General features: G+C 37.6%; 2 protein-coding genes across 2 annotated transcripts; one reads left to right on the forward strand and one right to left on the reverse strand.

Moving 5' to 3' along the window:
• Position 1: 1 nt before the first annotated feature.
• Positions 2-10,558, reverse strand: LOC122058170 (protein TRIGALACTOSYLDIACYLGLYCEROL 4, chloroplastic). Its single transcript, XM_042620703.1, has 5 exons — positions 10,112-10,558; positions 9,640-9,886; positions 8,778-9,132; positions 6,820-7,157; positions 2-464 (listed from the first exon to the last, which is right to left on the reverse strand). Exons 1-5 carry the CDS (start codon positions 10,381-10,383, stop codon positions 267-269), a joined length of 1,410 nt encoding a protein of 469 aa, XP_042476637.1. The 5' UTR covers positions 10,384-10,558; the 3' UTR covers positions 2-266.
• Positions 10,559-11,543: 985 nt separating this feature from the next.
• On the forward strand, positions 11,544-13,326 carry LOC122057551 (acyl transferase 5). The gene is made up of 2 exons (XM_042619687.1): positions 11,544-12,175; positions 12,372-13,326. Exons 1-2 carry the CDS (start codon positions 11,768-11,770, stop codon positions 13,233-13,235), a joined length of 1,272 nt encoding a protein of 423 aa, XP_042475621.1. The 5' UTR covers positions 11,544-11,767; the 3' UTR covers positions 13,236-13,326.
• The last annotated feature ends 61 nt before the right edge of the window (positions 13,327-13,387 follow it).

Genomic DNA, 13,387 nt, shown 5'->3' on the forward strand with positions numbered 1-13,387 from the left:
ATTTCAAATTACAATATCAGGAAATTGAGATAGATAAAGGAAATACATTTTGAGGTCAAAAGAAACATAGGGTAGGGGAGGGAGGAGACGCTACTCCGTGTTCGCATGAAGCACCAACTAAAAGGAAAAAAAATTTGAAATATGGAGGAATGATGTATGGATGGAATATATATACTAATCATTTCTTAAGAAACTGGTAGTTAGAAATTCCTAGAACGAGTAGAGATGTTGTTGATCCAGAGGAAATAAGATATCAGATTTCATGCTTATGTCTCGAAGAACCGGAGCTCGACCATGGCTTCTCGATGTTTTGTGGAATACCATAGCAAGGCCTTTGCTGAACCAAGATCTTGTAAAGCAAATTCAATGGCAAAAACCGACTCATGTACATGGGCATTCCAGCCTTTGTTGTTCAAATCCAATCCAAGCCTTGAATCAACTCGAACGCTGAAAGGCCCTCCAATCTACAATGCAAAGGGGCAAAACACCCAAAACGTTCCTCAGAAAATAAGCAAAAGTCAACAGTGCAACAACTAATAAACATATTACAAAACAATATTATCATAGACCTATATATGGTAGATATTGAATTTTCACCCAAGACATCGAAAGAATGACACTTCAGTTGGGTAAATGCTCTGGACAACCAATTAAATGGCATTCTATTTGGACCACCAATAATAGAGGCAAGTATAAGCAAATAAAAAATACCAGCTCACAAATATATAGTCAGCAACAAAAAGGGTTGCTTTATATCCAAAGATCTCATTCCACCCTCCCCTCATAGAGCCATCATGACGATTCATTAGAGACCTCACAAGGCCAAGCTACTCCATTTAAATAAATCCAGAATATATGAATGAAATCATAGGATTTTCTTCAACAAGAACTTAGCTGACTCAGTGTAGAACCACAAAAAGGGGAGTTTAGTTTGCTGGAAACTTCATGAGAACTCGGCTTGTTGGCCAAGTGGCTCAGGAAATTCCTGAAGGAACCACGGAGTTCAAAATTTGGTGTAGCCCCAAATGGTTGTCATTCAGGTTCAGCAAAGAGTTTTTGTTACTTCTGTCATGGGAAGCATTTAAAGACTTCTTCCAAAGTCGTATGAGATAGAAATAAGAAACAGGTGTCAGTGCAGCAGTGCATCAAAAAACTCCATAATTTTCTCCCAATCACAAGACCAGGAATATACATATATAGTATATTGAGATCAGGCAAATTGATGTGCAAAGCACATTTCTAAATGGATATTTTGATGAAAATACCTCTATGAGAAACTAGAAAGATTTGTCTAAACTAGAGTATGCAAGTTGATGAGATCTATTTATGGTCTCAAACAATCCTCTAGGAGTTGGAACATCGGTTTTAATTAGACAATCAGATTGTTTAGATTTGAACAAAACATGGGTGAGCCATGTGTTTATATAAAGATGAGTGGGAGTGCATTTTGTTTTCTGATCCTATATGTGGATGATATATTACTCGATGGGAATGATATGGGCATGCTGACATCTGTAAAGGTGGTGGTTGTCTACTAATTTCTCGATAAAAGACCTTGGTGAAGCCAGTTACATCCTTGGCATAAAGTTGTGAGAGATCACAAGAATATAATGTTAGGCTTGTCACAGTCCAACTATATTGATAAGGTTTAACCTGCAAGATTCCAAATAGGGAAAATGTTCCTTTCAAGCATGGAGTTACATTATCTAAGTCACAGTGTCCTCAAATTATTAAAAATATTGAGGCCGCGAGGAGAATTCCCTATGCATCAGCTGTAGGGAGTCTCATGTATGCAATGATTGCATACTAGACCAGCTATATGCTAGTTGTAGGCATTGTGAAACAATATCAGTTAAATCCTTGATAGGAACACTGCATAGATGTCAAGAATATAGTTAAATATTTGAGAAGAACCAAGGACTATTTCTTAGTCTAGTTGTGACCAGTTGTCGGTTTTGGGTTATACAGACTCACATTTTCAAACTAAAAAAAAAAATCACATTTGGGATGGTTTTTGCTTTTGGTGGTGAAGCGATTACTTGGAAGAGTGCCAAACAAAAATCAAAAGCTGATTCCACAACAGAAATGAGTATTTGACAACTTGTGAAGCAGCCATAGCGGAAGTTTGGTTGAGAAAATTCTTGACTTAACTGGAAGTGGTCCTTGAGCTGGTGAAGAACCCCATACAATTATTTAGTGACAATTAAGGAGCTATTGTGTAGGCAAAGGAACTTATAGCTCATCATGTAACAAGCATGTGGAGCGTAGTATCATCTCATCAGAGAAATCATACGCCCTAGTGATGAAGCTTTAGCTAACGTTGACTCTGTGAATAATTTATCAGATCCCAAGACAAAAAAATTGTCACAAAATATATTTGAAAGGCATGTTGAGAACATGGAATTGAAATACATAGGTAATTGGATTTGATGTCTAAGTGGGAGAATGTTGGATTTATGTCCATCAAATCCATAAATAAATTGTGTATGATTATGATTGCATGACATTAACAAGTTGTTATAGGTTTTCGCCTTAACTCTTTTTATGATTAGAGACATACGTGGGCATTCTATTTATACAGTCACTGCATTATGTGTACTCATGAATATTGATTCGGGGTCACAAGTGTAAGTGTACATATTTTGTATACATTGAATTTGATCACATGAGAATCTTGAATGGAATATTGTCAATTGTTTGAGCATAGAATTCTCATTGATAGTTTTTTATTGGTCTCCAGACTTAAGATGTCTTTATCATTAGCAACCAAGCATTATATGTTTTGGTATACCAACGGTTGATGCACCTTGAACTATATATCGGTGCACTGGATTCATGGTATTTAACTACGGATGAAAGAGATGTTCAACAAGGAATCCACTTCAAATAGGTAAATATTAAAGAAAGTATTTGGACATAATTGGATGAAAATCAAGCTCCAGTGTTGCATTTTATAAAATGTTTACAAAAGTATTAATATGTATTGATATTTGTATATTTTTCACAATGTTTTGAAACACCCAATCGGAAGTTCAGATTCTCTATATGACATTCTAACAAACCTGGGTCATGACAATTATTACTCCATAATTAGAAGTTTGTCATGTGATATTATTAAGTGGAAAGACCGAGTCGATGGATGACTACTACAACTTTTAAAGGAATAAGAATAATATCCACTTATTAGTAAATGTTTTTAATTGAAAATTATTGACATTTTCAAAGTGATATTCAAAGTGGATTTTCCATTGGGATCATAAATTTTTTCTAGTGTCAAAAGTCGAGGATTGTACATATAGAAAAATCATTAAATATAAGAGAGATTCAATAATTAATAAAAATGATTAATTACTAAGATTGTAATTTTATTATTTAATTAGGTTAATTGATGTTTAATCATATACAATTTTTTATATTACAGTAATGGAGATGATGTAAAGGTTTGTAAAACCTTACATGTTTTTATCCCTTTTCAAATATATATTATAATATAAGGATAATGATGGAGAGAGGAATCAACTGTAATAAAGTAATTGGAGACCAAAGTCATGAATGCTTTGAATGCTATAAGGCTTGTTCATTTTTCTTTGATGACACCTAACTATGCGTAATCACAAGGATTTGAAGAAAAAAATGACAATTGTTTTCTCAGATAAATACTCACAACTACCTCTCGGCTTTAGAATTTTGAAAAGAAAGACCCTCTTTTCTCTCTGTAAGAAAAATTGATTTCTCTTACTAGTTTAAGAGTGTTTTGGTAAGCATTATCACTGTTGATTGTTGCATAACTTTGCCACAATATTTGAGAAAATCTACAATTCCTTAAAGGTGTTGCACTTGTAACACTCAATGTAACTATTCTCCCAATCAATGCAATGGATCTATCCCTGCAAATGGTTTGATATTGAATTCTAATGTGACTAGAAAACAAAATTTAATTTCCATTGCACCTTGATATACCATCAAATCTGATATTAGAGCAACCCAATCCTGAAAATGGGATTCCAAAACCATACAACCAACATATGAATTGGAAGAACAGTTACCTTGAATGTCACAATGCAACACTTCTAAGGAATTATGATTTTTCTCTGATACAACAGTAGAGGTACACAACAATTAATAGTGACAACACTTAGACAAAATCCAATTCAAAGAAATCAATTTTGTTTATGAGATAAGATATGATATTCTTTCCGACTTCTAAATCACAAAGCTAAAGTTGTGAGAGGTATTCTCAGATAACCTAATATTTTCAGGTTCTCAAACTCATCACTTTTTTTTGTTATATCACTCATGACTTAGGTCTCCTACAACCAAGATTCAAAATATCGGGTTTCGACCCTTGAGCAGACCGAAATTTCGATCAAAATCTGAAAAATTTCGAGAAAACTAGGAAAATTTTCCCGATTTTGTGGAGACTTTGGTTTCAACCTCCAAATTGTTTTTTTTTTTGCCCGATTTTTTGTGTACGTCCTATTTTAGACATTTCTAACACATTCACATAAAAAATTATATGGAAAAAAAGACCTAAAGTCATACTTGTGGTGTTAACCAAAGTTTGCTAATGTTCGTTGAGTCGTTAACTGCAACTATACTACACAAGTACATATATAAGTTACTAACTAAAAATGTGAAATATATGATTCAAAGTTGAAAACAAATAAAATATAATGTAAAGGATTCAAAATAAATAATAACATTACATAATTGTGAGTTATATCTCAAGTCTCAATAGTCAACAGTCAACCGTCAACAATCAAAAGTCAACACCAAACAGTCAATTCTAAAGTAGTGTCCAAGCATATTCTCTAAAAAAAAAATGATTTTAGGGAAGATGGGATTTACTTTTTTGGTCCAAGCTCCCTTCCTTAGGTAGATTTGCTATGAATGTGCAAGATCCAAGCTTATAATGAAGATTTGGCAAAATCTTGAGTGTTTTCTTAAGTTTCCCACTTCATAGAAAAGAAATATTGGGAGAAGACCGAAATTTTGAAATAAGAAGGCTTGGTTTTCCATTTAAGAATAAGGTTTTATAAAGGCTGGTTCAACCCAAAGGGTCAAACCAATTGGTCCACTCGAAAATTCCCACATTTCAGTCGAAATGTGAGAATTTTGGTCAATACTAATTGAAACCAATGACTTTTAAAAGACACATGGTATTTGGTATCAGAGTCCTGGGATACCATGGAAATGTGGAAAATTTCGATGGTATCAGTCGAAACCTTGAACCATGCCTATGACTTTGTCAAAGTCGATTCCTCTCTTCTTTAACATTATCCTCATATATTATAATAAATATTTGAAAAGAAATAAAAGCAAAAAGAAAATATATTTAAGGTTTCACAAACCTTTACATCCTCATTTTCATTCCCATAATAAGTAAAATAATATATGATTAAACATTAGTTAATCTTATTAAATTGCAATCCTAATTATTAATTACTTTATTAACTATTGAATCTCTCTCTTCTTATATTTAATAATTTTGTTGTATCTACAATCTTCGGTCTCTGACATTAGGAAAATGTATAATGCCAATGGGAAATTCACTATAGATGGCAATTGGATAATGTCGACAATTCTCAATTAAATACATCTACCAATAAGTGCATCACGAGTGGATATAACTCTTATTCCTCCCAAAGTTGTAGTAGTCAACTTAGTCTCTCCACTTAACAATATCACATGATAAACTTCTAGGTTTGAAAATCATAACCATATGACTTATGTTTGTCGAAATTTCATATAGATAATTTGAACTTCCAACTGAGTATTTTGGAAAATAAATATCAATAACTATTAATACTTTAGAAAACTTCTTAAACATTTTACAAAATGCAACGCAAGGTCCGGATTTTCATCCAATCATGTCTAGATACTTCTATCTTTGATATTCACCCAATATGAAAGTGGATTCCTTATCAAGCATCTCTTTTATCAACAGTCAAGCACCATGAATCCAATGCACCAATATATAGTCTGAGGGACATCAACCCTTAGTACATCAAACGTGTAAAGCATGGCTGCAATGATAAGGACCTCTCAGGTCTGGAGACCAATCGAAAACTACCAATGAGAATCTTACTCTCAAATAACATATCTTATTCAAAGTTCTCATGTGATCAAATTCAATATAAAAAAAATATGTACACTCACATTTGTATCCCTGAATCACCATTCATAAATACACACAATGTGATGACCATATAAACAGAATGTCCAGTTCTATCTCTAGTCATGAAAAGATTTAAGGTGAAAACCCATGGACAATGACCAACCTGTTAATGTTATACAATCATAATTATGAATAACCAATTCATTTATAGATGTAGACACAATTCCAATAGTATTGTTCGTCACTTTATGGTTTCCTGAGAAAATTTTTGTTCCTGCCTTTCTTAAATTGTACTATTTCTCCTTTTATCTACTAATAAATATATCACTACTAAAATATAAAATAAAACACAAAGGAGATCCAACATAAATATGTTTAAGAGTAATACATCCTACAGGGATTAGTAAGAAAATTGCACATCCTCAATTTCAAAAGGTGTCCAGACAATGGCAGTTTCAATAATTAACATTTATTAGTATAATAATCAATGCAACATTTGCCATTACTTAATTGGCCAGAGCAGGACACACCTCAGCAAATTCATTTGGTATTGGTGGCATGATGCAGCAAACTTAATGCACGCCTTCTCAATTCACATTTACCTACATTGCTTATGAGATTGCACACCTAGAGTTTTGTTGAACATAATAAAGTTGCCACAGCCTACTGAGGACCCATTTTCTGGGGGAAAAAAAATGTACCTGTTGTTGAAGAGAAAGGGTGACATCTGGGCAAATTGCTTGAACTGCCTCCAAATTAGTTGGTTGAGAATGATAAAGATCTTGTGCTAGACGTGCCGCCCCAGCTATAAATTTTGAACCTGACAGGAAATCCAGGCGTGCATGTAACCGGGTAAGATCCAAGAAGAGTCTTTGAAAGTGGCCATGCTGAGCTGTATAGGAAACAGATGCGAATAAATCTGCCAAAAGGGCAGACTTTTTCCCAGGGGAGTATAGACTGAAACCCCCAGGGCCCAGCACTGCATCTTTTCCTTGTGATCTCACTGAATTGTCTCCAAAAGATGCAGTTACCACAGTACCTGTTTGTGTAAGAAATGTAGGCATTTAGTGAGATTAAATGTGGTATCAGGTGTCTGAAAAAAACGTTAGGACGCTAAGAGGCACCAACAAGTTTGGAATTCCTGGAAAATAAGAATGTAGTCTGCATGTACACTGGATAGTACGCAATTATTGCCTCAACTCAAGTTAAAAAATATCGATATCGGACAGATTATTAGGAAAGACATAAGATACACTAAGGTACATATGGAAACGCTTGAAAAATACATAGATATGCTTAGAAGACATGCGAAATACTGTGTTGAAACATAATACACCCTAAATAAGCAGTAAGTAGGTTTGAGTATAGGAAGTTAGGTGATCGGACCTAATATCTGCCATGTGGGAAGATCATTTTGGGCCCAAATTTTGTGTACAAACATGCCCCATGATACTCTGATAACCAGTCAATTATGAGACCTTGATCTCATCATTTGATGGGGTTTTCTTATATGATTTGGGCCAGCTCCACTCGGATTGCATCACTAAACGTCCATGTGTTTAGATTTTCACTCTTTTTCACCATTTTGCAATTCCTTCCTGTCCCGTATATAGGTTAGCATGAGAAATCTTAAAACCTCTCAGGGGGGATAGAGAGGAAGAGGTGTTGTGTGTTTGTCTTATGACCTTATAGAACATAGGTACAATGTTTTTCAAAATGGACGAAATAAAACACACTGATATATTGGGACTCGCAGCAGCGAGGAATACAACTTACACTGGCAGCAGAGCACCGGCGGCCAGGTAAGTCCTCTTCCTTTTCTTTTCTTCTTCCTATTCCTTCTTCTTCTCCTCCTCTTTTCTTTTCTCCTTTTCTTTTTTGCAGTGCCAATGTCATCTGCCAACTGCCAATGGCCTGACTGCTGCTGGCCGTGGCTCTGCTGCTGCAGTAGCGGTGTTGTCAAGACATCTCTGTGTCTCAGGTCAATACGACGCAAGACATTTTTTATTTTTCTGTTTGGTATTGGGGGTGTCTAACCTTCATTGGTGATGGCCCGATACGATACTTGATACATTGGTCTGATTTCCCCATGTTTTTGCCATTATTTTGCATCATTCCTTAACTAGGGACTATGAAAGACAAAAAAACATATCCAACAAATTACATAATATGAGGAATCAGTGCTTTCTACATCCAAATAGGTGTGAAGCATATGCAGGTGGCCTTGCTAACATTTTCTAGTACCAAACCAAGCAAAGAAGACAACCCATACCGGAAACCACCTTGCTAAATGATCTTAACCAGCCGATCAATTTTATTTCTTTAACAAGTTAACTAAATTTATCATGGGAAGCCTGCTTTAAGAAGTATGCAGAAGGTCTATGCATGAAATTAGGGACCTCACAGAAAGAGGAAAACACTTTCTCCTTTGGAAGGGGGTACATTTGAGATTCCTACCACCGAGATCTGCAAAACGTTGGATCAGCAGGCTCTTGCATAAAAGCCAGGTTTAGTCAGCACAAGCAAGGGTGACCACTTTTTACCATCATCATCATGACTTAATTATCTTATCCAATTCATCAACTATGAAACTGTAGATTCAAAAGAATACGTCACATTGGAAACCCGAATTAAGAGGGACTGTAGAAGCATATCTTACCAATGATCCCTGATGCCGAAATGTGAGGGTCTGACAGGAAGATGTCATATGGTTGCACCATTTTCAATTTGCCTGCTTTATTTCTCCAGATGTCCACATCTTTTTTAATCGAGAAGGCATGTTTGGCACAAATCCCAGGGAGTAAAGTAGGAGGTATCTGACCAATCTGATCGCCATCAAACTGCTTGGGCTCCCCACCATTATAATGTACAGTGAAGTGATTGCTGAAGCCAGAGTCAGAAGGAAGAGAAGCCAGATCAATTGTCATCAACAATGGCACATCCCAATAAGTACCAACCTTGTCCACAAACAGATCAGGCCATACTGCTTCAACAGTTAAATCATGCCACGGAAACTGCAAATGAGTAAATAATCAAAACATAGTCATGCAGCATATCAATGATACTATTCTGTTAAAAGGGAAAAATCATGTCAGGTAAACCCAAATTATGATAAAGAAAACTCCATGAAGACATAAACCAAAAAAAAAAAATAAATAAATAAAATGAGAATTGCATACCACATATGACAGTACAATGGCAACTTAAAAATGATCTTAGAGGATGATTGATAAGTGATAGCACCGAGTAGCAAAGAGCACAGGCCGAGAGGAGAGAATATGCATATACTTGAACAGATAAGTAGAAGCAACAATAGTATTAAATTAAACAAGACAACCACAGTAGAAGCAACAATAATATTAAATTAAACAAGACAACCACATATGCATAGACCAGAAAAATAATAATAATTAAAAAAAAAATCTGAAGGTCAATTACACTGTTTTTTCTAGTTTTGGGAAGGGGAGGGATATCAAAATGGATTTAACAAGTATTGACATTGAATAGGTTTAGGCCCTTGCCTTGTGATTAAAAACTGCCTTGTTTCGAGGCCTCTTATTTTCACCGTGTATGTCTGAGCTCACAAGAACTGTAGTGTCAGGTGTGATCAGGAATTCTGAGCACAAACCACGAGCATAAATGGATTTACTGCAGAGGAGTCTCCCAATATTTCTCAACCATGACGAGTCCATGGTGTTGTTTGATTGCCATTCTTTTACAGAAGATATTAATTTCTGCAAATTCAACTGGACCAACGCAGTAGCAAACCTGCATAACTTCAAACCCCAAATATCAATTAAAACAAACTCCAACGGCATAAGCAACACCAGAACTACTCAAAATAAGCTCCACCATTATTCATTCACAAGTCAATTCCTACCTTACATTGATTCAGAAGCTGGGAACGAAAACATGAAAAGAAAATGCAACCGGAAATTTGTAATACGGGACAAAATGTGGGAAGTGAGGGGTCTTTGAAGAGGAAGAAGATACCAGTTTTCACGGAAAGGGAAGGTGATAACGCGTTGCAGAGATAAGCCGTGGCTGTCACTGGCAGGATCACCAACGTAAGAAGGAACGAATGGCATATAGATGAAGCGCTGCATAAAGTCAATCTGCTTGGGCCTCGAAAGCCTGGTCCCTCTCGACAGACCCAAAGGCAGAGGATCTCCAAGAACAGGGCGTGCGACACCATCAATAACCCTGGGAGTGGACATGTCCAGATCCCAAAATCCAGCGTCCATTGCCCATCTCAGATTCCTCATGATCGATCCTCAGAAGAAAACTCAAATTAAGCTCAAACTCACCCCTGTTCAGCCGTTCCACTTGTGTCGTAGATTTCAAACAGGGCTGGATTTGAGCTTCTTCTCCATTTTCGGCGAAAGGGTAAAAAGGATTTCAGCTCATCCCTTCTTCTGTATGTGACAGTGTGGACTCCGGCTGAACACGATTCGACCTAACGCTCCGGTTCCTTGAGATAAATGGTATTTTCGGGCCGGCTCGACCCGACTGTCTGAAGTTCTGACTTCAGAGTTTGTACCAATTTTTTCAGACTGGTTGGACCATAGACTGCCAGTTTCTACGTATTTGGGCCGGCATGGTTCGACCTCCCCGGCTCCATACTGCTCTACTTTTTAATAAAATGCCCGATTGGCACGACTGTGAGTCACTATAGGTATGTAGTTTCAGGTGGTTAACATTCAATTTAAACGTGTCTATGTTTAGTTGAAGAGAAGTTGAAAGAATAATGAATGGAGATGATCGATCAATCCGTTATTAGCTCACATTGTGCTTCAATAATAACCGATATTGGCAAATGAAATCAATTTTATTGTATACTAAGATGGTTTAGATGGCATAAGGCTTGCGTTGCTCAAGCATTAACTGAAAACACCCGTGTGAAAACACCGCACGGGCAATTGAACGTGAACCTCAGGAAAAATGTGTCCATGACACGATCTTCTAACCTGCTATTATTCAATGCTCCCCTGCTTTGTACCAGCTGAAAATAACCCTTCCTTAGTTCAATCAGGCAATCAGATTCCATAGGGTGAAGAGACCAGACGAGTTTGGATTTTCTTCCCAAATGGTGACCTCTCTATATGGGGATTTCATCGTTTATATTGGGGTATCAAACAACAATCCAATAGTGCATTAATTGCCCTAACTCGTGGTCTGTATATTGTTTGGACAGTAGAATCCATGTGGGAAGGGTAACAGCTCTCCCCCATGTGGGGAGTTGATCAGGATTCCGGATTCAGAGAGACTGAGTCCAGTAAGGCAAAACTCAGTAGTCACTATCGATTTGTTATTTTTCTTATTCCCTTTGTAAAATCTTACAACTGCACTTGATAATCCGACCTATGAGACAATATAAAACTTAGGTACGTTGCTTTATCTGCTAGCTTGAGTTCATGTAAGAAACAGTATGTAGTATTTCATGGCCAACTTCAAGGCTTCAAGCAAGAGGAACCCCGTAGATGTTCTTCAAAGCCAAGCATTTCAGGGATAAAATAAATATATATTGATCTATCTTCAACCAAATAACCTTCAAAACACTTGCGAAGAAAGAGCCAGGTGATTATAAATGCATAGACACAGTTTGCCCCCTCTTCCAACAACACCTCAACTCCACCCACCGTCGCCAAAATGACTCTCTCTGTAACCAGAACTGCTCGTGGAATGGTTCAGCCATCTGGGCAGACACCCACTGGTACGCTCCATCTCTCATTCATCGACAGATTGCCAGTTCTGCGGTGCAATGCTAGAACATTGCATGTATTTAGGCATGGCCATGAACCTGCCGAGATTATTAGGGAAGCCTTATCCAAGGCACTGGTTCCCTATTATCCTCTTGCAGGGCGGCTCAAGGAATCAAGCCAGGGGGAGCTCCAGATTGCATGTACTGGAGAAGGCCTCTGGTTTGTTCAGGCATCTGCTGATTGCAGCATGGATGCTGTCAATTATTTCGACAACATCCCAATGGTCCACCATGAAAAGCTCCTTCCAGATCTTCTCACAGAAGTCGATGATCTAGACCCTCTGGTGCTGATGCAGGTATATATCCGCATATATAAGATTCATTTCCCAGTTTCAGTTCAGTGTAAGATGTAAATGATACCTTTAGTCTCTCCTCTTTATAACACTTCACTAGCTGAACATTAGATAGTATCACAACATAGTCATTGCTGGGTTGCACAAGTCTGTAAGTGGTAATAACCTTAATGGCTTAACTTTGGTTTTCCATTCTCAGGTTACCCAGTTTACATGTGGAGGGTTTGTGATGGGGCTCATTTTCTGCCACAGCATATGTGATGGGCTGGGAGCTGCACAGTTCCTCAGCGCCGTTGGTGAGTTGGCCAGAGGCTTGCACCATCCCAGTGTTGCACCAGTATGGTGTAGAGAAGCACTCGCAACCACGGCACCACAAGTATATGCAACTGGGAAGGCAAACCCACCACCACCACTGCCGTTCTTACCAGACTACCAGCTAAAGCATGCGACCATGGACATTACCCCAGACCAAATCAATCAGCTAAAGCATGAGTTCCAGGAGTCGACGGGTCAAACTTGTTCCACATTTGAAATAGTAGCTGCTAGAATGTGGAGCCGCAGGACAAAAGCCATAAATTTAGAAAAGGATGCCAAAGTCACACTGGTGATCTTTGCAAACGCTCGTCAACTCCTGCACCCACCACTGCCGAAAGGTTTCTATGGCAACTGTTTCTTTCCAGTAACAATTACAGTTTCTAGTGAGAAAGTTTCACAGGCCTCGCATGCTGAGGTTGTGAAACTCATACAGGAGTCCAAGTCGATGCTGCCCATCGAATTCACCAAGTGGATAAATGGCAATTCTGTAGGAGATGTAGACCCATTCGCACCACCCCTTGCCTACACAACGATGTTCATATCAGAATGGGGTCGACTGGGATTCAACCAGGTTGACTATGGGTGGGGCCCTCCAGTTCACATGATACCGATTCAAGGCTCCAGCATCATCCCCGTGGCAATCGTAGGAACACCACCCAAACCAAAGAAGGGCATCCGTCTGATGACATGGAGTGTCAGTGGGCCTCACCTACAGAACTTCCTTGAACAAATGCTGAATCTAACTTGAATCAATTCATGGATTCCTCAGTTCTTATTTATGTTTTTAGTTTGGGGAGGAATTAGACTTCAATAAAACGAAAATGAGAATGCATTTATAAGTCTGTTGATGACATACTCAAGCCATATGATGAGTGAACCAAGATTTGATCAATCCTGCCA

The sequence above is a fragment of the Macadamia integrifolia genome, chromosome 12, assembly GCF_013358625.1.
Source record: "Macadamia integrifolia cultivar HAES 741 chromosome 12, SCU_Mint_v3, whole genome shotgun sequence".
NCBI lineage: Eukaryota > Viridiplantae > Streptophyta > Magnoliopsida > Proteales > Proteaceae > Macadamia > Macadamia integrifolia.